Below are 26862 nucleotides of genomic sequence, written 5' to 3'. Positions count from 1 at the left end.
TTATCTGCGGAAAGCAGATTGAACATTTCTCAGCAACCCCCATCTGCCTTTGGCTTTGCCACGCACATCTGGAGTCACAACCTACAATGGAAAGCAGAAATATGATTGTCAATCAACTGTAGAAATCAACAGGTACCTGACAGATGTCTCAAGAGAATAAGCAGGAATAAAGGTATTGGCATGTATAAACAAGATTTTTTTTTAAAAAAAAACCATTTTTAAAAAATCAGTAAGTTCTTTTAGAATAAATAAACCTATTACAGTTTTTAAGCAATATGTTCAAATAAATCATGATATACTTTGCACTGGAGTTATTACTGAAACTAAGGTTTGTCAAAAGATGAAAATGAACATCCCTAAAGAATGGATCTTCCATTATATTTCCTCCTCTAATTATTTGAGACAATGGAAATCCTTGAGACGAGGCCTTTAATTTCAAGAAAAAGATGAAACAGTTCAGTTGCAGGATTTCATTGTCACATGATTTTGTTGAAATTTTAACTATCAGCTGCTAACAAGTTTTTTGATATTCTCTTATCTGAGCCTGTTGCACATTTGGTCTCATCAAACAAAGCATTGATTAATTTGTATAGTCACACCTTTCCTTTAGAGGAAGATACTTATTAACTACTTTTAACCCTGGTTCTATAAAGTTGCAATTTCATGAATATGTACAAGAATGTACAAAAATCTGAGGAATTTCATCATGTAGCAACATATACTTCATCACAAAGATTAGGGATAGATCAGGCATATGGTCTAGGCTTGCTTAAAACTGGGGTAAGTTCAGAGGAAAGGGAAAGAAAGAATTTATAGACACATGTTTAACATCAAGACTCAAATCAAGGACAAAGCAATATAAGAGCATTTCAAATTCTCTAAGAACTCTGTTATAGACCTCAAGGTGACCATTCTGGAAAAAAAGGACTGAGAGATTGCTGAAGTCAAATACACCAAAAAGTTTCAAATACAGGTAACCTCAAAAGGCCTCAAAATGCAACTAGTTTGTAACATATCACAATTGTTAACTGATACGTTAGGTGTATTCTGACTCACATGTAACCTATATGTTTACAACCAATTTGTCTTCCCATTTCTGTGGTTCTGATGAAGTGAGCTGCAGTTCATGAAATGTTATGATAAAGGCCCTACCACAACCATTCTTGGTTTTCTTATAAACTATCTGGAGTCTAAGTGCAGTTAGCCACTGCTTAAAATTAATAAATTAAATATTTGACTCCCATAAGTTCTCTTCCAACATATGTCCAAGTAAACTTTATTCAATGAGAAGAATCAATGCATCCTTTGGAAATGTGTCACTATATTATAGTTTCTCCATTAGAGTGTGTGTCTCTCCTCCCCTTTTCCCCCAACCAGATAAATACTTTATTGATTCTTTTTGCTTTCTAAGCTAAAGTATTTGGACAAATAAAATTTCTATCCATTATAGGTAAGGAAAACTATAAGAATGTAAATAAAGTAAAAAGCAACTTGAAAGCAGCCATTAATTAATGTCTCTTCCGGGCTACAGATGTGAGTCCATCTCTGTTCTGCATCTGTTTAGTAGAAGTCTTTCCCGACTCATTATAAATAATTAAACAGCTATCAATTCAATGTATTGCTGGTAAAATGTAGAGTTATAATTCTACCACCTTGAAAGGACATGTTCAATATTTCATCATTTTCCCCCTTTTAGCACAACAACAACAACCAAATAAATATGAAGGATTATTTAACACTGTTGCTGAAGAAATGTTAAAAATCAATACATTTTAAAGTTTTTAACTTCTTTAAAGATCAAATAATGCGGCAAATGTTTAAGCAAAATAAGGAGTGGGAATTAAAAATACTAAACAGACATCTCAGAATAGTTTCAAATTGGAGGCATGTGAATAAATATTCCAAAACAATATTCAAGGTTCATTTTGGAAGAATGCTCTCTGCTCTAAGGATTTAAGAGACAGCTTGCTCTATTCATTATGGATTCATAAATTGTTTCTAATAGTCTATGTCTAAAAAAATTGTTGTATTAAGTTAAATCAATATGTATTCTTATGGAATTTTAATCTGAATAGTTATAAAGTAAAAACAGTGGAGGAAAAATGAAACATCAAAACTGTCAGACATATAAACGTGTCATACAAAATGAAATATTTTAAATACTGTCCTTGTTACCTTTGATGTATGAAATGGAATATTATAAAAAAAAATTAACATTTAACATTTTGAAACCATGCCAAACCAGGGAATTGTTAATGCTATAGTAAAAAAAAAAAAAAAAAAAAAAAAAAAAAAAAAAAGAATCCAAGGAACATTTGAATTAAATTCTATTAAATTCAATTCATTTGAATAATCTATGAATACATGTAAGCTACTTATCTAAAATCATGATAATGCATTTGTCTATATGAGTTTGATTTATTCAGAAATTAAATACATAAGATTGTACCTTACAGGCTTCACTCCATTCTCCTGGGCCTCTCTCATTGATAGCTCGAACTTTAAAGAGATACTCTGTATTAGGGGACAGATTATGTATTTCCAGATTCTGTTGTACAATTCCAGTAAGTACTCCTATGAGTTGTGGCAGGATTAAACTTTCAGCTGCCTCTTCATCAAATAGTTCATAATAAGCAACTTCAAAGCTATCTACTTCTTCTGTTGGACAGGTCCAATAAAGCTGTGGAGTGCAAAGAAAGAAAGTGCACTGAAAATGCTTTTATGTTTCTCTAGCAAACTAGTACGTAAGGCTGCTAGCATTTCATATTTGAGTTATAAATGTTTGCAGAGTAAAAAAACCAGAAACCTGCACCTACAACCTAAATTTAATTATATATATTTAATGTCCACAGTACAGGCATTTGTAATTCTGAGTAGCATTTTAGTACCAGTCCCATGGATTTTAAACCTAATAATCTTCCACCTTCTAAAAACTAATTGAAGTTCCATACCAGCCAAAATGTCACAATAACAGGGAATTAAGTCCAATTCATATGATGGGCATTCATTTGGAAAGGCTAGGTTATTTTTTTTTTTACTGTCGTAAATGCTGCAGAACATTTCAGGTAAGCTCTAGTTTTATCTCTCACCACATACAGTGGTTTTAGACCTACTTCCCCCACATGGCTCAAATAAAATAAAGAAGGAAAGTATATGTTCTTTAATACCTGTAATTACAATAACCAAAACTTTTAGTACATTTGTATTTTTAAAGGTCTATATTATTTTATTATTCAAAAATTCAACTTGGTTTTAAAATATTTTTTAAAATAGTTTCCTTCTTACTGGAATAAGGATGAATAAATACATCACCTGCAATGGGAAGCAAAAATGTCATTGTCAGGCAGCTGTAGGAACACATCTACATGGCAAACCTGAGTCAGGAATGTCAACTTTGCTGACCATTGCAGAGGTGGGGAGGGGGCAAAAAGCACCTGTCTTCTTAAGATTGAGATGCAGCTGTTTCTCCCTATCCAGGTTCTTACGGACGCCAGGCAGTGAGCCAACACCTGAAGAGCAATAGCAATAGCAGTAGACTTATATACCGCTTCATAGGCCTTTCAGGCCTCTCTAAGCGGTTTACAGAGAGTCAGCATATTGCCCCCAACAATCTGGGTCCTCATTTTACCCACCTCGGAAGGATGGAAGGCTGAGTCAACCCTGAGCCGGTGAGATTTGAACTGCTGACCTGCTGATCTAGCAGTAGCCTGCAGTGCTGCATTTAACCACTGTGCCACCTTGGCATTAGCTTGCCCTGCTTTATAGAGTTGTATAATTGGTTATCATCAGCATAACAGCGTGCTATACTATCCTGCCACAGAGGTCAGATTGAGTTAAATTAATTTAAAAGAAAATGTTTGAGACATAGAACATCAATTAGAAGCTGCTGTTCTCTCACAATATATATTTATAAATAACCACACTTGAGATTCTAATCTATAACACATCCCAGTTCTCAAATTTAGATAGGCTCTAACTTTAACCTAGTTCATGAGTCACCAAACTTGGCAACTTCAAGACTTGTGGACTTCAACTCATGACTGGCTAAAGAATTTTGGGAGCTAAAGTCCACAAGTCTTAAAGTTGGCAGATTGGAGGCCCCTGATTAGTTCTGTGAACTCATTGCAGATGTGCAGAGGAAATACAGGAACATTCCTTTTTAAGCACAACACTGTCCTTGTAGCATGATAGTCAGATAAACCATAACCCATGTTCTCCTTTACTACTAGCTCTACAGGAATATTCATCTTCTGCTGATTGCCCATCTTTTATCTAACTTTCCACAGTATCTCAAACTATTAGATTTGTAGTCAGGGCTGCCCAACAGAGAACACATATCATGAATTCACCTAAATATACCTTTTTTTTCAAATTTAATATAAATTTTATTATAGATCCTTGCATTGTATTTTATCTTATACTATTTTATATTACTTTTATTTTTTTGCTGCCATAGTAGAATTTTTATCCTATTTCATCTCTCTGTTAGTTTGTTTTATCTCATTTTGCTATATCTTACTTTAATTCATTTTATTGTATTTTACTTTGGATGATGCTCATGCTCTGATATGATTTGTCAACTGGTAAATCAATATGATAAATTGTATTATCTTTATAATCCTATTCTTACCATTTTAATGGTATTGATGTCACAATTTTATAATTTATATTAGTGATTTACATTTTTCCCATTTCTTATATTATCTAGATTTGACCACTATCATAACAGAATGTCTGTAATATTATCCCTGAATAATATATTATTTGGATGAATGACCAAAATAAAGATACTCACTCAACCTATAAAGGAGAAAAGGCTAACAATAAGAACAGAAAAAAGTAAAATTAGAGTGATATAGAAACAATTAGCACGTAAATTGGGCTCATAAAAATTAAGCTAACTCAGCCCCCCCCCCCCAAAAAAAAAGCTATCAATAAAATTTTACTTTATAGGCCAACTTCTAGATTTGTGGGGTTTTTTTTACAACTATGATCAGAAATAGAAAGTAAAGAGGAATAAAATCAGAAAAACAAGTAGTCAGTGGAACAATGCAACAACTGATATAAATAAGACAGTAAAAACAATTAGACGTTTGATGAATTTTATGGATACAAAATTAAAGTATATAATAAAAATGCATAATTCAAATTGTGATCTACCAACCAGACTTTGTGTAGAAAAAGTCTGGTTGGTAGATCACAAAAGACTCAGTAAAATATCTGGGATGGTATTAACAGGTAGCAATAAATATATATTTTAAAATAATCATAAAATATGAAGAGAAGTAAAACAGTTCTAGAAATGTGAAATAAACCTGCTTAGAATCAATACCAACTATCAAAATAAACATACTACCAAAGATTTTTTTAAACAATTATTATTTCAAATAGCTCAGATTTTAATCACAGATAAAATCTTCTTAACATTAGCAAGGAACAGACTTCCTGGGCGGGACCTTGCTGATGGTAGCAGCTTAACAGAGCTGCTCCTGAATTCCTGGTCGCATTATCTGTTTAGACATCTGACAGATACCTTATCCTTCAGGCAAGAAGGGAAGGAGAGAGATCCAGCTGGGCAAGTGCCTTTTTGATCTTTGCAGCTTTTATGTCTGCGAAGAGAGGGGGGCCAGCCGAGGCAGAATCATCTCCATGCCGGAATCTCCAGCTGCTCTTCGCAGCAGCACAAAGTAAGATCCTCCCACTTAGAACAACATTTGAACTATCTGATTTTAATACAAGCAGAGCCCGTATTTGAGAACTTCATTTGTTTATTTAAATCTTAGCTTCATTTTTACAAGATCTTCCTTCGTTAATTTGGCTTGTTAAAAAAAAAAAAAAGCTTTTAATATGGCGGTGAATTCTCCGTAACAATGCTCACCTTCTTAATCTTCTTGTAAAGAACAGCTATAAAACTTCAAAGGAAAGGAGTGACTCATCACTCTGCATTATAGCCGGCCAGCAGATTTCTACTAATTAGTTTCACTTCTACAAGATTCTACAAGACTCTCTTTTATCAATTTTGCTAATATATATTTCTAATATAGAGAAGTGTAAAATAGCAATGAATATGCTGAGCTGCTTCGTTACAATGCTTTTTTCTGAAACCTTCTGAAAAGTCCTACGGAGCTAATAAAGGGGTGATTTAATACCTCTTTCCATAGCTGCATAGCGGGCCAGTAGAGTTTGATTAATTGCTTAAAGATAAAACTTGGAATGGCCTCAAAACTAAATCCTGGTCTGAAACCCCCTCCAGCCCCCAGAAGTACCTCCCCAGTACCTGGTACAAAGTCGCAGCCTCCACCCTCTATGCCCCCTACTGGAGATTTGCTAATGAAAGAATTTTTTTGGGAAACTTTTAACAGTTTGACAATCAAAGTTGAAGATAGACTTAGAGATTTTAAAGAGGAGATAAAAGAGGAGATAAAAGAACTTAAGGAGGAGTTGTATGGTAAAATTGACACCAGGGTTGCAAAAATTAAAGATGAGATGCTGGGACTTGTAACTGTACTGACAGAACATGTTTCTGGAATTGAAGTCAGTCTAGAGGATCTTAACGAAGCTAATACCAATTTGACATCGAAAACTGAGGTGGTGCAACAAAAAGTTGAAAACGCTGAAAACGAAATTATTATGATACAGTACAGGCAGATGGAGCTGGCATTAAGAGTAAGGGGGTTGTGTGAGGATAAACAGGAGAACTTGAAACAGATTCTTTCAGAAGCTTTTGATTGTCTGGTGGGAAGACCGGGGTCTAACTTTGACTGGCACATCGATAAAGCTTATCGCGTTAATTCTTGGGTGGCGACTTCCGGTCTGGCATCACACCGGTGCGAGCTGCCGACAGAACCTCTGCTCGGTTCGCCCGGCCTTTTGCACGAGCGTGGCTGTAGCAGGCAAGGTCTTTTCGAGGTGCAAGGACCAGTGGAGAGGGGAAGCATCGGAGCAGCGGAGGGAGAAAGGCGATCTCCCCCACGAAGCGAGAGGCTCCCTCAGATCGAGTGCAAAGGAGGTCGGCTGATTAATGGCCGACCAGAAGACGTGACTGCCAGCCTTTAACAAGGAAGGGAAAGACAGCTGCAGGGAACATATCGGATTGAAAGACGGTAAATGAAAGACCTTGATTTAAGAACCTAAATTTGAAGAAATTAATAATTTAATTGTTCTGAGCACGGATACGTAAGTGGGTGCATTGAGCTGAAGTGGTGAGTAAAGACGGACAGGGAAAGATTTAAGAGAGCCGAGTGGCAGATCGGATAGAGAAGGACTGAGTTTTTGAATATTTAAATTTGGAGGATTAACAGTGGGTGAGACGGTGAAGAGAAAGACAGTCAGTTTGATCTGTCCTCCGCGTGGGAAAAAGGGAAAAAGATCTGCGAGTCACGAGGGTTTGAATCAGCTTTAAAACTCTGGTGAGGCGGTGCCGAGTCATACTGATAGAGACAACAGAAGGGCGACATCTTGAAAGCGAAAACTGAGTGCCGGGGGGGGGGGGAAACCATCCCCCCCCTTGCCTCTTTCTCTACCTCACTGACAACAAGAAGTGATTGATGGGTGAGCTTTGAAACGACTTTTGTGAGCTCTGACCTCTCCCGTCTCTTGACTCTCCACGCTGAAATGTTTTCTCCCTATCTAGTGGACGCCTCTTAGATAATACAGAACTGTTCTACTGTATACTGTATAGTACTGCTCTAATTTAACTATCTTTTTTTTGGGTGTGCATTATAGTGGATTGATTGTTGTTGAACAACACGCTGAGACTTGGGTAACTGATATATTGTTAACATTACTGTCTAGATACCTAACTCATTGGTTAACCAATTAATTAATTAAGTATAAACTATTCAAAAAGTTTATAGATTAATGTTATAGAACTGTATAAATACTCTAACAGCAGCTAGAAGGTACTGGAACTACAGATCAAAGGGGGAGAGCTGAATTAAGTTAAATGGCAACAAGAATAGTAACCTTAACTAAAGGAAGCAAAAAACAAACTTCTCTATCCACCCCAGTGAGGGAAAAGTCGCCTGAGGGCAGGCATATGGGAGATAAGACAGCCTCAACTTCACAAGGCCAGGAGGTAACAATGGACTCTCTACAGGAAGCAATATTGAAGATGAATGAAAACATTATCAAAGGCCTGGAGGGAGTAAAGAACGAAATGAGTGAAGTCAAAAATAATATGGGGAGGATTGAGGAGCGTGTAGGGCTATCCAAACAGCTTTGTCAAGGAATGAACAGGAAATCCAAAATGTTAAGGAGAGAACGGAAATAGCAGAAAAAAGGATAGATAAGACAGAGGATAGACTGGAATCCATAAACACAAATCTGGAGGAGGCCATCCTCCACCTAGAATTAGAGAGATCAGCGTTTTATTTGAGACTACAAAATGTAGAAGAAGCGAGAGATGAAAATCTTCGGGAGCTGATTGGAGAAATTCTGGGACTAGTTCTCGACAGGCCCCAAAATGAGGTCATTAACGAATTGGATGAAGTTTATAGAATTAACACAAGCTTTGCGAGACGCCATCGACTTCCGAGGGAGATCCATGTGAGGGTTCTAAGAAGACAATTGAGAGAGGATATTTTAAGCACAATAAGAGGGGACTCATTAACATATAAAGGTAAAGAAATTCTTATCTTAAAGAAGATCCCCCGGAGAGTTAGAGAGAAGAGAAGGAAATATAACTTCCTCTCCTCACAATTAAATAGACATAGAATCCAGTTTCGATGGCTCCTTCCGGAAGGAATGCTAGTAACATGGAGGGAAAAGAAGTACCGGATAGACACCTTGGAGAAAGCTCAAGAATTCCAGGAACTTTTATTTGCAGACGAAGAGAGGTTTAATAAAGAAGGAACCTTAAGTAGAAGACAGGAAGATATTATAACTGAATCCCAACTGGAGGGGCGAGAGACAAGAGAGGTCAGAGAGCAAGAGCATATCTCTCTTGATATGGCAGAGAAGAATCAAGAGCAAGGTCACCAATTGAGACAAGATCTAAAGGTGCCCTCAAAGCAAACAATATGTAAAGGAGTTGAGGAATGGGAAACGAATATACTATCAGCAAATATAAATGGTCTTAACATAACATCAAAAAGAAAACGTGTACTGTTGGATTTATTGAAACAAAAGTTAGATGTAATCTGTCTTCAGGAAACCCACATTAAAGAGAAATATAATAACCTGTTGAAATGCCCAAAATTAGGTAAAGCATTTTGTTCGTCAGCACAAACTAGAAAAAGGGGAATTGTGATGTATATAAAAGAATGGTTGAACCCCAAATTAATATATGCAGATAAAGAGGGTAGAATATTAATGGTGGAGATAACGAATGGTGGGAAAAATTTTTTACTAGTTGGAATTTATGCGCCAAACCAAAAACAAGAAAGATTCTATGTAAATTTACACAAGAGGATAAATGAAATGAAGTGGCAAAATATATGTATTCTAGGGGACTTCAACGCAGTAGTAGACGGTAAAATGGATTACAAGGGTATACACAAGAAAAGTACTAGAAGGAAACTACCGACTGCCTATGCAAATATGGTGAAGGAACTAGACCTCTATGATGTCTGGTGAACAATGAATGACAAGATACAACAGTACACATTCTACTCTCAACCACATAATTCTTGGTCCCGTATTGATATGGTCTGGTCAAACCCGGAACTACTTATGGATACTGTAAATATTGAAATAACAACCATCAAGTGGGCCAACCATCATCCAGTCTTATGGCAATGGAAAGGAAAGACAAGGATAAAAGCTAGGTGGACACTAAACCAGAACATATTACAAGAGAAACAATTTGCACAATCAATAGAAAAGGAATTGGGATATTTTTTCGAAGAAAACGGTAAAGAGCAGACATCAATACAAAACATCTGGGATACAATGAAGGCAGTCGTGAGGGGAACATCAATAGCCTATATAGCAAGAAGAAATAAAATGCATAGGGAAAAACTTAATACATTGAACAAAGAATTAAGAGAGATAGAACTGCTGATTCAGAAAGAGCCAGACAATATTAAATACAGGGGAAAAGGAGAGTTAATTAAACACCAAATAAAGCTGATTTCTCAAGAGGAAGTAGCACAAAACATTAAGAGAATGAAGCAGAACTATTTTGAACATGCAAATAAAACTGGGAGATGGCTGGCTCACAAAATAAGAAAAGATGATGCAAAAAGAACTATTAAACTGAGCGATGAGGAGGGGAACTTGAAACAGGAAATAGGGGGAAAGAAAAAGATTGTACAGAACTACTATAAGAAACTATATGAACCAGACGAAATTAGTGAACAAGACATCAGAAAATACCTAATAGAACAGAAACTTCCAGTCTTGAGGAGATGAGAGAGATGCTTGATAAGGAAATTACACAAGAGGAATTGAAAAAGGCCATTCAAAAACAAAAAACAATAAAACACCTGGTCCAGATGGGCTTCCGTCGGAAATCTATAAAAAACTCCAAAATACCATAGAAGACAAATTATTAGAATTATTTAATGAGGCACTACAAAACGGTAAGGTTCCAAAATCATGGGGGGAAACTTTCATTACCCTAATACCAAAGGAAGAGGCGGATAGTAGTAAAATTCAAAACTATAGACCTATATCCTTGTTAAACGCGGATTACAAAATTTTTATATCAATTTTGGCGGAAAGATTAAAAATAATATTAAATCAAAGCATCCATTCGGACCAAAACGGCTTTCTCCCTAAAAGACACATTCGGAACAATACAAGAATAATAATTAACACCTTGGAATTCTACGAAACAAGATCTGAGAAACAATTAGCATTAATTTTTATCGACGCGCAGAAAGCATTCGATAACTTAAATTGGAATTTTTTAATCACACAACTAAAAATTATGAAATTTGGCGACAAATTTATTAAGATTATAGAAACTATATATTCACAGCAATCAGCAAACATTATAATTAATGGAGAATTAACAGAGAGGGTACGAATCGGAAAGGATGTTAGACAAGGGTGTCCACTCTCCCCATTTCTATTTATTATGTCATTAGAGGTTCTCCTAAATCAGATAAGATTAAATCAGGAAATTAGGGGTTTGACCATAAAAAAAGAACAATATAAAACACAGGCCTTTGCTGATGACATGGTCTTTATTGTGGAAGACCCTCTAATCTCAGGACCGAAATTAATGAAGGACATTGAGGACTTTGGGCGTGTGGCCGGATTAAAAATAAATAAGGAAAAAACAAAAATGATTATAAAGAACATTCCCAAAAAACAGATAGAAGAACTAGAGAAAGCAATGGAATTAAAGGTAACTAAAAAGGTCAAATACTTAGGGATTTGGCTATCTGCGAAATGCTCTTCTATAAAAGAAGATAACTATGATAAACTATTACGAAACATCCAAAAAGATTTTAAAAATTGGTCGAAGCTACAAATATCATTGATGGGAAGAATCGCAGTAATCAAGATGAATGTCTTGCCAAAAATACTCTATTTATTTCAAACGGCACCGGTCAAATTAGGAGAAAATTTTTATAATGATTTGGATAAAATGGTATGAAATTTTGTGTGGAATGGCAAAAAGCCTAGAATAAAATATAAGCATCTGCAAGATAAAAGAGCGCAAGGTGGAATGGGCCTACCGGAATGGAAAGCATATCATCAAGCAGCAACAACAATGTGGATAAAAGAGTGGGTAATGTTAACCACAAAAGAATCCTAATGATAGAGGGCCACGACTTGCAATGGGGGTGGCACAATTACTTATGGTGTGAGGGAAATAAAGTCCACAATTATTTTAGAAGGCACCATCTAAGAGGGGTACTGATTAAGGATTGGCTGGAAATTAGAAGGAAATTCTATATCCAACTACCCAAATGGATATCCCCGACGGAAGCCCTGATATACCCAAATTTGATCAATTTTGACAAAAATGTTACTTACAAACAGCTGTTAGATGATCAAAGTAGACTAAATTCCAGGGAAAATTTGGCTGAAATGGGAATAAATATTGATTGGTGGCCATACTTTCAAATACAAAATAAATACAAATCAGATCTAGCACAATTTGGCTTTCAGGACAAGGACCAGGAATTGGATAAAATCTTAATAGGACCAGACGAGAAATTAATCTCGAAAATATATAACTGCTTGCTGATCCGAAAAATGGAAGCAGAAAGAGTGAAAGAAGTCATGGTAACCTGGGCCCAGAATATCAGCCACACAATTGACCTGGATGACTGGGAAAGGGTATGGGAGTGGAACCTGAAATTAACGAAATCGACGGCCTATAAAGAAAATATATACAAAATGTTCTACCGCTGGCATCTCCCTCTGACAAGACCGGCAAAAATTTCTTCAAAATTATCGGCCAAATGCTGGAAATGCAAAACAACGCTGGGCACGTACTACCACATGTGGTGGACGTGTCCGGTGGCCAAGATATATTGGAAGTGAACGCTGAGATGGCTGAATGAAATCATGTCAATTAAATTAAGTCTTAAGCCGGAAATGTTTCTATTAGGGATAACAGATCAAAAAATATGTAAAACCAATCAATACCTTCTCGTCCACATCTTGACAGCGGCAAGGATCGCTTACGTGCAGTGCTGGAAGAGTGAAAATGCCCCCACTAGCACAATGGTGATGAACAAAATCTTAGAATTAGCAGAAATGAACATTGACAATGCGGATTAACGATAAAGAAGACACAGACTTTTACAAAGTCTGGGAGAAATTGTACAAATGGCTTGATGAGACAGTGAGGATTCAGATATAAAAGGAGATAGCTGACTAACTTAAAATGATCTAAGCAACAACTCAAATAAACAATACACAAAGACAGAGGGACAAATGAGAGTAGAAATGTATTAGAGGTGAGAATTCACCGTTGAGTAACACCATTAGACCACAACGTTGGAAAAACTTGAAAAGCTGATAGGTAATCCATTATAGCTACCTGCATGGAATTAGCAACCTAGTTTCATACTAGGTAAGGCGAGATGAGCTATGGGAGATGAAAATATGTAAAGAGCTTTATCTATTTTTTTATCTTGTATTTTGTAAATCTTGCCTTTTTTATATAACTTTCAAATAAGAAAAAAAAGAGAACCAGGTCATCCCCTGAAGAGGAGAATATGCAAACACAACAACAGATAGAGTGGATGGAGGGAGGAGTAGAAGGAAAGATAGGAAGGAGAAGAGAAAGGAGAGGAATAGGAGAAAGGGAAAGGCAGAGGAAGAATGGGAGGGAATGTAAGAGTAGGAAAGAGGGGAGGAATGGGAAGAAGAGGGGAATGGTAAAGGGGAGGAAGGGGAAGGAGAGAAGGGAAAGGAGAGGAGGAAGGAAGGAAGAAGAAAGAGAAGAAAGGGGGGTAGGAAGGAGGGAGGGAAGGAGGGAGGGAAGGAAGGAGAGAAGGAAGGAGGGAAGGAAGGAGAGAAGAAATGAGGGAAGGAAGGAGGGAAGGAAGGAGGGAAGGAAGGAGAGAAGGAGAGAAGAAAGGAGGGAAGGAAGGAGGGAATGTAGGAGAGAAGGAAGGGGGGAAGGAAAGAGGAAAGGAAGGGGGAAAGGAAGGAGAGAAGGAGAAAAGAAAGGGAAGGAAGGAAGGAGGGAAGGAAGGAGGGAAGGAGAGAAGGAGGGAAGGGGAAGGAGGGAGGGAAGGAAGGGGAGTAGGAGAGAAGAAACAAGGGAAGGAAAGAGGGAGGAGGGAAGAAGAAGTAGGACCATTGTAAGATAAGATGGATCTATGGGATGTTAAAAAAAGCAATCTTCAAGTATATTGTCAATTAGAAAAAAATAATAATAATTCTTGGGTGGCAAAACAGAAGCAGCTCCCCCGAGACATAGTTATATATTTTACTACAAGAGAGCTCAGAAACACGATACTACAAGAGTCTTATAACACTAGGCTCCAAATTGGGGGCCAGGATTTGACTGTTTTGAAAGAAATACCACCTGAAATGCTAAGAGCCAGGAGAGGCTATGCTTTTTTAGTGGAAGAACTCAGAAACCATCATATACAGTACAGCTGGGATGCACCATTTGGAATTATACTTACATTTGACAGGCAAAGATATCGTCTCAACTCTGTATGGAAAGCTCGAGATTTTTATCACAATATTTTGAAGGCGGGATACCCTGCACCATCTTGATCCGGAGAAAGATCACAAGAAGGACAAGACAGACAGCAAACCACACAACTACCAGATAAGATGGACCATCTCTCCCCCCTAGAAGGGCAAGGCGTTATGGAACAAAGACCTAACCTTATGACTACCAGACGAATGGAGAAACAAGCTAAAAGGCAACAACCTGAACAATCACTGGCCATCGATCAAGGAGTTACAGCAACAAGTTCAGAAGCCATGGGAGGAGCTAGGCCAAAGGTTAAACAGGCCATGCAGGAGGCTCTAAAAAAGCTTCAGGCAACCAATGATGGCAACTAAGATTTTAACATGGAATGTCAATGGACTGAATTCTCCACAGAAGAGAAAGAAAATATTTCACTATCTTAAACAGTTTAAGAATGATATAATTTGTTTGCAAGAAACTCATATTAAACCAACTGATCAAAAATATCTGATTAACTCAAAACTTGGTCAATATTTTGTAGCTTCTGCTATGGAAAAGAAAAATGTTATAGTTGTATACTTAAGAAAAGATATCAAAGCTGAATTAATTGAAGCAGATCCCTTTGGAAGATATATCGCATTAGATTTAATCTTAGAAGGGAAAAAGACATTACTTTTGGGAATTTATGCTCCTAATCAACAGCAAGACGGATTCTATAGAAATCTTCATGCTAAATTAATACAGTGGGATTATAGGTCTTGTATACTATTGGGTGATTGGAATGGCGTGATAGACACTAAAAGAGATAAGAAGACTTCTCGCCCAAATACCAAGATGCGAGCAAAGTTACCCAAACCTTTTTTTTTGACATGATGGACGATTTTGAACTGAGAGATATCTGGCGAGAAAGAAACGCAGAGGAATATGACTTCACTTTCTTCTCGGACAGGCATCAATCCCTTTCAAGGATTGATTTTATACTAATCACTAATGACTTGCTTTCTAGGGTGAAGAAGACAAAGATTGCGGCTAGGGTCCTTTCAGATCATAACCCAGTTTGGATGGAATTGGGAAGGGCAGTGCAAGCAAGAAGGTCTTGGAGATTGAATGAAAACTTATTTAGATATGAAAAGTATAGTAATGATGGTAAAAAATTGTTATCTGAATACTTTGTTTTTAATATGAATAAGGGTACACCTATGGAATTTGTATGGGATGCAAGCAAAGCCTATATGAGAGGAGTGCTGATGAATATAAATAAAACACATATATACAAACAAGGGCTAAAACGAACAGAAATGGAAGAGGAAATTAAGAGGAAAGAGTTGGAGTTAACAATGAATCCAGGCGATACAAAGATTAAGGAAGCAATAACCATATTAAAATTTCAATTTGACATGTTGATCTCTGACCAGGTAGCCACTAGTTTATTATATGCAAAACACAATACTTTTTGTAACGCAAACAAACTTGGCAGATGGTTAGCTTATCAGATTAGGAAAAAAAGGAAAACTCGAAATATATCAAAAATGACTTACAGAGGGAAGGAGGTATTTCAACAGGATGAGATTCAAAAGGCATTTCGGGAATTTTTTACAGAATTGTATAAAGGGGATTAAAATTAATGGTTTAGATATAGATAAATATTTAGATAAAGAGAAAATACCCTCAGTTAGAGAAGAGCACAGGCAAAAATTGAATCAACCAATAACCTCGGGGGAAATTTTACAGGCAATTAAGCAGTTAAAGTTAGGGAAGGCACCAGGCACAGATGGTTTGACAGCGATTTACTATAAAAATTTACAGTTAGAAATGGTAGAACCTCTTAGAGAATTATTTAATATGATTCAAACGGAAGGCAAGGTGCCTCCATCTTGGAAGACAGCGTTTATATCTTTGATACCCAAAGAAGATCAAGATATTACCCAATCAAAAAATTATAGACCTATCTCATTACTTAATGTAGATTATAGAATTTTTACTAAAATACTAGCAAATAGGCTATTGCTGGTTATTCAACAATTGATACACACCGACCAAACAGGTTTTATACAGGGGAAACAGATGAAAAGTAATGTTAGATTAATTATTAATGCATTAGAATATCTGGGAAAGAACAACCAAATTCCTGCTGCGTTCATATTTTTGGACGCTGAGAAAGCCTTTGATCGAGTTAATTGGCAATTTCTGTTGAAGATATTGCAAAAAATGCAGCTACATTCAATTAAAGCAATACACCAACAGCAAACAGCACAAATCATAGTCAATGGAAGTGTAACAGACTTTTTTCAAATTGAAAAAGGTACAACACAGGGCTGCCCTTTGTCCCCACTATTGTTTATTATAACTTTGGAAGTATTGTTGAATAAAATATGGGGCTTGGATGGTCTGAAAGGGTTTAAGATTAGGCAGCAAGAATACAGAGTGCGCGCTTTTGCGGATGATCTGGTCATAATATTGGAACAACTGCAGGAATCCAGTATGGTTTTAATGAATACGATTAATCAATATGGTCAAGTATCTGGTTTTAAAATAAACTTAGGAAAAACAAAAATACTAGCTATAAATATGAATACTAAACAAAAGGAAGAATTAGGGGTAATGCTAGGATGTGAGGTAGTCAAAAAAGTTAAATATCTTGGAGTTAATATTTTAACTTCAAATGGGAAACTATATGTATAATTATGAACCACTTTGGCATAGTATACAGATAGAGATGAAAAAATGGGAGAAATTGCACTTATCTTTGCTGGGTAGAATAGCGGCAATGAAAATGAACATCTTACCAAAAATTTTATTTCTTTTCCAAATGTTACCTATACTTAAAAATGATATGAATCTTTTAGAATGGCAGAAGGGTATCAACAAATTTGTATGGGCAGGAAAGAAGCCGAGGGTAAAGCTGAAAATAATGCAAGATGTACGCGGGAGAGGAGGCTAGAAATTACCTAACCTAAAACTATATTATGATGCAGTGGCGCTATCTGCAATTAGTGATTGGACTCATTTAACTAATATTGAGGGACACGATCTGTTATATGGTTGGCATGCTTACCTGTTATTCAACAAAAAATTGGACAAGAATTTTAAAAGTCATATTTTAAGAAATGCTTTACTGCGGGTCTGGAAAAAATACCAATATAAATTAAATGACAAGATACCCATGTGGGCAATTCCTAGACATGCAATTGAAAATATGAATATAGCACAAAAACAGGATGGAATTACTTACAGACAGCTTCTCATTTTGGAAAGGGGGGTACTACAACTAAAATCTTTAGAGGTATTAAAAGAGGAGAAGGTAGTTCAAACATGGTTCCAGTATGGGCAATTACAGGCCAGGTGGAAAATAGATCAAAAATTGGTTTTATCCAAGTTGAGGATAATCTGTTTAAACAAATAAGAGATCAAAGCTTAATGCACATAAAGAGGATATATAATGTATTACTACACATGGATTCGGAAACAGAATTAGTTAAAGATTGCATGATAAAGTGGGCTCAAAATATTGAAGAACCAATAATGTTGGATACATGGGAAAGAATCTGGGTAAGAAATGTGAAATTTACACAAGCTGAAAACCTGAGAGAAAATTTTTATAAGATGTTCTATAGATGGCATCTAGATCCTAAAAAGCTGGCTTCTATGTACCTGAATTTACAGCCTACATGTTGGAGATGTGGTTCTCTCGATGCTACATATTTTCATATATGGTGGACCTGCCAAAAGGTTAAGGCATTTTGGATAAAAATATGGTGGATTATGCAAAATATCTTTAAAAGAAGGATAAAGTTTACTCCTCAGTTATTTTTACTAGGTATAAGTTCTGACTTTACAGTGGTAGAGACTAACTTGATTCTGCACCTGATAATGGCAGCATGATTGTTGGTGGTGCAATACTGGAAGAAGGAAGACTTGCCTACAACTCAAGAATGGACATTGAAAGTTACAAATTTAGCCGAGATGGCTAAAATATCGGCATATCTTAAGGATCATTCAAATGAGAGATATAAACAAGACTGGAAAAAATGGATTGACTATATACAAAACAAATACGGGACTAAGAAATTCCAGATAGCCTATGCTTAAGATCAGGAATGATTTAAATTGTACAAAGCTAGTTTAGCAAGAAGGAGCTAAGCTCAATGTAGAGATGTTATTAATTTCTTATTCTTTTCTTCTCAATATATTTTAGACTGTGTTTGTTAAAAATCTATACCGTGTACGGGCTCTGGGAAGTCGGGGGGGGAGGGAGATGGGGGGGTGGGGGGCAGGGTGGGGGGAAGGAGGGATATATACTAGGTTAGATATGATGTGTTAGATTTCAATGTAATGTGATTTCACATGTATACTGTTTTTCTTTAATTTCTCTGTAAAAATAGGATAAGTTAAGTACAATGACATATAGTGGAAATACACCAAGGGGAGGAGGAGTTGGATAGAAGAAAGATGGGTAGAGAGGGATGGGAGAGAGGATGGGAGGGAGGGTGAGAAGGAAGGGAGGGAGTGAATCGGGAGAGAGGAGTGGTAGAGGGGGAGGGGAAGTAGGGTGGAGGGAAGATAGAAAGTTGGAGGGGGGTAGAAGAAAGAGGTGTATGGAGAGTGGAAGAGGTATATTGGGTCTCTATTTTGGGGGGTACTGTTGACAAGAGGAATTGCTGCGATTATTGTTTAATGTTGTATGGCGCCGGCTATGCACAGTATATATGTGAGTGTATGAAAATGAAAATGAAAATAAAAACCTTTCAAAGACAACATTAGCAAGGAACAGTCAACAGGTTTACATGAAGGGAGTGGTGGTAGAGAAACTAGACTAAAATTTCAATTTTATAGCATATTATACCCCTCTGATAATCTGGATGGAAAACTGTGGAGACAGATATATCAAATCTACTCTAATTCACCCACCCAGTCTCTTTAAATAGGTCAGCTCAGGACTCTTTTTTTTTTAATTAAATTTTTTTTAAATTTTAATTTGAAACAAGTACAACATCTTTCTTTACATCTATAGAAAGTGTATCAGTCGATCACAAATAAACTTTGGTACATCTCCTCCACAGTCAACAAACATAACTCATATTAACTCGAGCATTTTAACTCAGATATTCATACATATCACCATCGTCATATATCCATTTTCATTTGACTGTAATTATTATTTTAAAATATTAATAAAGATAATAATCTTGAACAATACATGCCCACACCAGTGGGAAAATAAAAAATAAAAAATAAAAAGCAAAAATAAAACAAAAAAGATAAAAAGGACAAAAGACAAGGCAGGAAAAAAAAGAAGAAAAAAAAAGGAACACAGGTATCTATTATAAAAAAGAAAAAGTATATCAGCTGGTTACAACATGCTTTGGTGCATCTCTTCCATTAACTCATATTAATTCAAATATCTTAACTCAAATGTTTACCATATTAACATCATTATACCTCCACTTTTAGTTAACTATAGTTATTTAAATATCCTTCATCCTTAACTATGCCAAAGAATTAATCCATAACACATGCTGACATTTCATTTACTTGTTTGTAAAATCCTCTATTAACATCAAATCCTCATATCCTATTTTAGCTGAACATCCATAATATTTAGTTATATCATATATCATAACATTTTCCCCATATTAATTAACATTTAACTGTATATATTTTATTTAGTTTTTTAATAATGATAATTATTGTAATTAATTCCCTTTATGTATAATCCAAAAATGTTTCCAACCTTCCTTTCTCATATCCAATTGTTATTTATCATATCAACTCCACATTATATACATTACTATCAATATCAATTATTATTCAGCTATATCTATTACAAATAAGAGTAGTTAGATTTAGCTAATTTTCAATTATATTCTTCAGTCTATCAGCCTATGTCTCTCCAATAGCAAAACTTCCTTAGTCCTCTTACCATTCCTAAAACAAATTCCCCAAAGGTTTTTATAAGCAAGTCCAAACAGAAATATCTTCGCACCTTTTTGCTTAGGATGCCTCTGACATAATAACTTTGTCCTTGGCTTGTTCCAATCAATTTGTCTTTGACTTTCAAGGGTGGTGTCGAAAGTTCTGCAAATAATGTTTCATAAGTATAGATTCTTTAATGTTTCTCATTCCTCCTGGAATCTGTCTTTTGAGATAAATTTTCTGTATGCCCCCCCTTTTTTCAAACGTTACATCTCTTTCTCTTTCTTCCTCCGAAGTAAAACAGACGCCCAGCGTGTCAGCAAATTGAGAAACTTCCTTTCTGACATTCTTCATTTGGATTTCAGGAGCACTCAAACATTCAACGCTCTGACTCTTTCTTTCATAGTTTGATGTTAAAAACAAGAGATAATCCTTTTTTTTCAGATTTTTTTTTCAGATTTTTCATAAATATCAAACAACTTCTGAAAAGCAGAGAAAATCTTTTGAAATGAATCACTTGAAGCAAGTACAAACGCCATGATGTGACGCAGATGAAATTGCAATTAGGGACACGCTGGGAGCTATGCAGTCTTATCTGATCTTAGACCAACACAGCCAAGCAATAAAAGTGTCAGGTTATAAGAAGCCAAATTATAGTAAATTGGTTTACAGCCCACTTAAGGAGAGCCGTGAGGGAGTGTTGAAGTAAAATAAACTTTCCTTTATCCACGTAAACAGCATTCAAAACATTTAAGAGATAGAGTAATCACCAGCCATAAATCCATTAAAAAAAACCAATTCGCCGCTAGATTCTTCTGTTCTTTGGTTTCAATTAGCTTAAATTTTAGTGCGGACCGTCTCTCTCTTTGAGTAATAAAATCAGCTTACCAGTTGGAAACACTTCTACCATTCTTAGGGGCTGCCTGCAGTTTCGGTTAGCATAGAGCTAATCCAGGAAGGTATGGCAAAAGGGGTTGAAATCCGAGCCCCCCCGAGACCTGCGGACGTCTCTGAGGTCACTGGATCTCCCCAAACCTTCACTGTCTCTTCGGGACAGCTAGGGTCATAAACGACCCGTCCATTTCTTCCGGAATAGGGGAATTTCAGGAATGGCCTGAAACTCCGTCTTCTCACTGCTAAGCCCCGCCTTCTTACAGGACTCTTAGTTTAAATTGTAGATGAGTGAGGTCATTGGAAAGAATCTGAAATTAAAAACATTATCATCAGAGAGCCGAGGTGGTGCAGTGGTTAGGGTGCAGTACTGCAGGCCACTTCAGCTGACTGTTATCTGCAGTTCAGCGGTTCTAATCTCACCGGCTCAAGGTTGACTCAGCCTTCCATCCTTCTGAGGTGGGTAAAATGAGGACCCAGACTGTGGGGGCGATATGCTGACTCTGTAAACCGCTTAGAGAAGGCAGAACGGACTGCTATTGCTATTGCTAAAAGCCAAGGTTTTTGATAAAGAAAAATGAGGAATTGTAAAGTATGCTAGCCTATGACCATTTGTGAAAGAAGCTTTTCATTGATGATATAATAACTTTGGATCCAAAACTCAACAACGTTTCCATTCATATGTTGATTAATGGTGCAAAGCCACAAGAAAGATATTTTAGATTATTCTTCAGTTACATAGGAAAGTACATAAAAAATCCATACAAAATAAACTGCAAATTTTCCTTACACCTTTTAAAGAAATCACAACTATATGCAGAATTGATGAAGATATAATTCAATTAACTGCACATTTCTATTATCTGGTATTATTTGCATTTACAGAAAGTGTGAATGCTCATAAAGATTGCAAGGTCAGAGAATAAAAACATTTTACAAAATCATACCTTAGCAATAGTTGGGTAGACAAGAGTTTGGTAAATAACAACAAGACCAGGAGGTGAAGAAGATTCGTCCTCTGCATCTGGATTGTAACTGGGATAGTTTCTTATATCTCCTGAAGTATCTGATGAGGCATTCCAAATAGAATACAATTGATTCCCTTTCATCTCTGTTGGTGGTGATGACCTTGGTCTAATACGCAGTTCATTGTTCATAAAGGTTTGCTCAGTTAGTGAATGAAATGATGATAAGGAGTAACTTCTGTTCAGTCCTAGTGGATTTGAAATGTGTGCACTTGAAACACTCCTTGGAATCATGACATCAGAACCACAGGGATAAGGACTTTGCTCATTTGTTCATATCGTAATTTACTGCGGATTGATGGGAAAATGCTTACTAGGTTTTCAGCAAGCTCCTCAAAGTTGACTTTAAGATGCTTTATTGGATCTTCCTTAAGGTATGGGTTGGGCTGATAAAGACTTGCAATAATATCCTCTACTTCCTTTACTAAGCTCCAAGCAGATTGCAGGAATGCAATAGGGCTCTGTTCTTTTAAAGCTTCCTTAGAATATTGCATGAGGCTGTCCATTTGATCAATTTTCCTTGTTGCATGGCTTGCAAATTCATAAAGAGCCTTTTGTTTCTGAAGTTCAAGGTTTTCTACTGCCTCCATCAGTTCTTTTTCACGCTCTTGAATTATCATCCGTAATCTCATAAAACCATTCCTAATCTCTTTCCTTTTGGTGTCTTTGTAAGATTTAAAATTGTTTTTTTAATACAAGGACTTCCATCAGGTCATTATCGATTACATAACGGACTGCAACAGAACAATAAAGATAATTATCACAATTGATATTATTTTGAAGGATATGATTCTTGTTCACAAGACAGAAATTGGATTAATATATTAGACCCAGGCTAACCAATTTTAGAGATGGGTTTCCACTCCAAGTTACATATATTTGAAAGTATAATATTGTGTAGTTCCAGAAAATTTATGATGTGATGGTACTATATTAAAATTGTAAATTAACCTTCTATAAATCTATTAATTCTGCCTTGAGAAAAAAGCAAGCTTCAGATTAAGATTTGGCTTGGTCAATAATTAACTAAACTGTTGTGAAATTTTTAAGAATACATATTTTTCTGAAAATAAGTTTCTTTAATAATTCTTTTCCTTATTCTAAAGCAAAGTTGCTTTGCAGTTTGCTAACCTCCATTTCCTGTGAGATTATTTTTATTTGTTGGAAAAAGCAAGAACCTATGTATCTGTCATTACTTAGTAGTGAGCCCAATTCCCCAGAAAAAATTTTTTCCTCCCAGTTTCAGGTGGCTTGGAGACATTCAACTGGCCATTTTTGTTCCCGAAACCATCATTTGCCAGTAAATCAAAAAGATGGTCTTTGAATCCTATTCCATAGGGATGGGGAGGGGGGAGCAGACAGCATCTTACCTTAAATAATTTTAATTATTTAATTTTATATAGCAACATTGCATCAAGTTGTTATTTGCAACAGTATTTATGCACTTTGAAAAAGTAATAATTATACCTAGAATTTTGTCAAACTATGTGCAGCTCATAAATGAACACAGAAGCATTTCTACTTGGTTTACATTAAACTGTAATTAAATGAAATTTTACACATGTAATTCTAAGGCTCTATAATGTCTGACTGCCTTAGTCAAGCCTAATGCTGTGATCATCAGAACTGCTGAACCTGCCATATGCCTAATAATCTGGAAAGGGCAATTAGGGAATATGCTAGGCTTTGAGACTTTACTCCTTTATACCAAAAAGTTCAGAAATCAAAACAGACTCAAGAGCATGGTATGACTGTAACCTGAGCAAAACTGTTCTGCTTCACTAGAAGCAATACTTCCCCTTCCCAAAGCATAGATTTGATTGCTTCCTATTGTTCTATAAGGTTTGAGCAATGTAAGATAAGGGTCAAGAGATATTTTAAAAAATAGAGTTTTGAGTGGATGGGAAAAGTATGTTTTGACTGTGAAAAGAGAGGAAGAAAGCTAGACGTTTGGGTGAGGCAGAGAAAACTATGTTAACAGTAGGTCTGTATATGTATGTGCCTATATACATGCCTGAGTGTGTGTGTGTATATGACTTCATCACCCCTAAGGTGGTTCAGCAGGAGGAAGTATAACAAAACATGAGCCCTGCAGTCACATTGCAACCAGCACATTTCTTCTTTCTATTTGCCATTGAAGGCAGGAAAGGCAGGATTTGCACTGTGACAATGCATTTGAAGATTTTTGCTTTTATTTTTACAATTATGTTTAGTAACGAATGCTTATATGTGCTTTCCAGCTAATTATGGAAGAATAACAACTATCCTGATATCTGAAAAAAAAAAAATAGCATGTTAATATAAGAAATTCAAAAGCAACCATAAAGGGCCTTTCAGAAATCATATTTATATATGTTCATTTATCAGACATACTGTATGTTGTGCTAATCATCCAACTCCAAAATATATTAAGATTAGAATAATAACTTTCCCCAAAACAGACTATGAGCTTCATGTATTATCTATGTTGCTGAAGCCAGATATTGCAAGGCCCTTAGATAGCTAAAAGCTAGACCAGCGGTTCTCAATCTTGTCTTCACCATGGACCCCCTTTAAACACCTCCCCCCTCAAGGGGTTGGCGGGCCACAGGTTGAGAACCACTGAGCGAGACAGTTTATTCTCCATTGATCAAAAACCACTTATTTAGGAACTTAGGAAACTTTTAACCTTAGAGAAATCTTTGATAGGTTTAGCATTTACATTGATTAGATATAGTATAGCAACTAGGAAAATAACAAGCAGAAAGAATATAATTTAAATAGGAACCTTTTTTAAACTTTGCAATAGTTGTAAATAACATAGCAGACATTTTTGTACATCCTACTGATAAAGAAACTTTGTTATGATCGTTATGTTGAGCTTCAGCACAATATTCACATAGCAGTTCGTGATCTTCAAGACAGTATTTCGAAAGCGGTATTTCACCATGGATTAAGCAGTTTTTGTCTTCCCATATGTCATCACTAATTTTAACATAGGCATGATTTAAGGAAGAAATATCTTGGTGATAATTTCTCAGGCAAAAATTGCAATAGTTCAGTTGACATGTCAAACATCTCTTGTCCGCCTTGCGCTCATCGCAAATCTGGCAATAGATTGGGATATAGCTTTTGTCAAACCTCCATCTTAGGAAACCATATCGGCGCATATACTTTCTAGCCAATCTCGCCCTTAAATAATTGATCCTCAGATACATTTTCTTAGAAAATGGTAGGCAATGTGCTTTGTTGCAGATTGGACATGTGATGATGTAGAAACTCTCTGTAATTTCAGCATTTAGTCTGCTCTGCATGATACATTTATCACAAATGCAGTGATTACAAGGCAACATAAATGGGCGGAGAAACATTCGTTGGCACAATGGGCATACAAGCTGGTCAATAAAAGCATGTCCAGAAGGTTCTTTGTCCAATGTAATGATAGATGTATCACTTGCCCCTCGGCTTCTGAGTCTGAAAGTAAAACCAATACAGAAATCTTGGAGTTATATCTAATGATGCCATGAACTTTTATAATTATCAAACTTAAAATAATAATTCTACAATTAGCCCACAAACAGGGTTAAAAACTTTGGGAAAAATCTATAGGCTAAAAAATTGATGGCATGAGATTGAAGTCCTTCCTACCCTGTTAACTCTTTCTGTTGAAATAGATTTAGAATGCAAAAACAGAGAATATGTAGACCTGTAAATATTTCTGAATTGCAATCCCCAGCATCCCTCACCATTAGCTGTGCTACCTAAGGTATTAATAATTGAGCAACTTCTGAAGGGCCACAAATCTCCCACCTTTGTTTAATGGCTTGTTACATATCTGAGAACTCTCAAGCCTTTTTAGATTTTCTTGAGTTTTTCAAATCTGTAACAGTTGCCAAAATTTTGTAGATAATAGTAAATGATCAGAATACCATATCATAAAAATATTAGATGAATTGGAAAGAGATATCCAACAGAAAACTAAAGTGCTTCTCATTTCTTCATGGATGTGAATATTTTTAATAGTTAATTATTTTTGTGTTCCAAATATATAAAATACTGCAATTGCATTTAAAATGTTGTGAGTTATAGGTTTAGGTTCCATAGTTATTCCTTTCCAGAAGAAAGAGAACAATTAGTATTTCCATTCAGTTAAGATTTAACTTTTTGTTTACTCCTTCACGTAGTAGTTTTTTTCAAAATTTGCATTTTACATCTTCCACCTGCAATTTATAGCCTTTTAAGTAGTATGCTTAAGGATAGCGATTGCAGTACTTTTTAATATTTACAAACCACTTTTAGGATATGTTTGGCTAAAAATTAACAAGGGGATATTCTAAGATAAATTGCAGAATTCTCATAATCTAATGCTGTAGAATTTGATAAACTATTTTGAAGATACTTGCTGCTTTATGATCTGAACTAGCCTAATAATAATTCCACATTTGATCTTTAAGAGAGCCAGTTTCTCTCTCTCTCCTCTCTCCCTCCCTCCCTCCCTCCCTCCCTCCCTCCCTCCCCCCCCCTCTCTCTCTCTCTCACTCTCTCTCTCTCTCACACACACACAAACACACCTTAGGGTGATAGATCAATGTGGTTTGCGGAAGATTCCCCAAAGCAGCAACATTCTTACCTTTTTCGTAATTTAGCTCCACGTCTGTATGGCAAATATGGAAAAGTGCAACACCTACTTTCATAGCACTGACATTCATTATTCTCTTCTGTACAGCACAAACACTTGCAGTTTCTATTATTAGCACAGGAGCAGCAGCACCAGCGACAATTGGGGCTTTCTGAGAACGCACAATGACAGCACTGGCAGGTGGTGTCATCCTCATGTGGGCAGTAGCAACAATCACAGTTCCGTTCATCCGTAAACATAAACCTCCAGCATAGGCTGGATTGTTTTGGGCCGCATATTTTTAGGTATTTTTTGCAGCAGTTACACCCTGGGCAGCAAGGACAAGTCATGCAACATGCAGAGATTCTGCTGGTCAT

General features: G+C 36.2%; 1 protein-coding gene across 1 annotated transcript; it reads right to left on the bottom strand.

Moving 5' to 3' along the window:
- On the bottom strand, window positions 1–26862 carry TRIM42 (tripartite motif containing 42). The gene is given in 7 exon segments (XM_032225809.1): window positions 1–81; window positions 2450–2680; window positions 21811–22148; window positions 22151–22577; window positions 22579–22622; window positions 24656–25332; window positions 26498–26862. Coding segments are annotated over 7 exon segments (2163 nt in total).

Source organism: Thamnophis elegans, chromosome 10 (genome assembly GCF_009769535.1).
Source record: "Thamnophis elegans isolate rThaEle1 chromosome 10, rThaEle1.pri, whole genome shotgun sequence".
Classification (NCBI taxonomy): Eukaryota; Metazoa; Chordata; class Lepidosauria; order Squamata; family Colubridae; genus Thamnophis; species Thamnophis elegans.
This window is presented reverse-complemented; position numbering and strand designations above follow the sequence as displayed.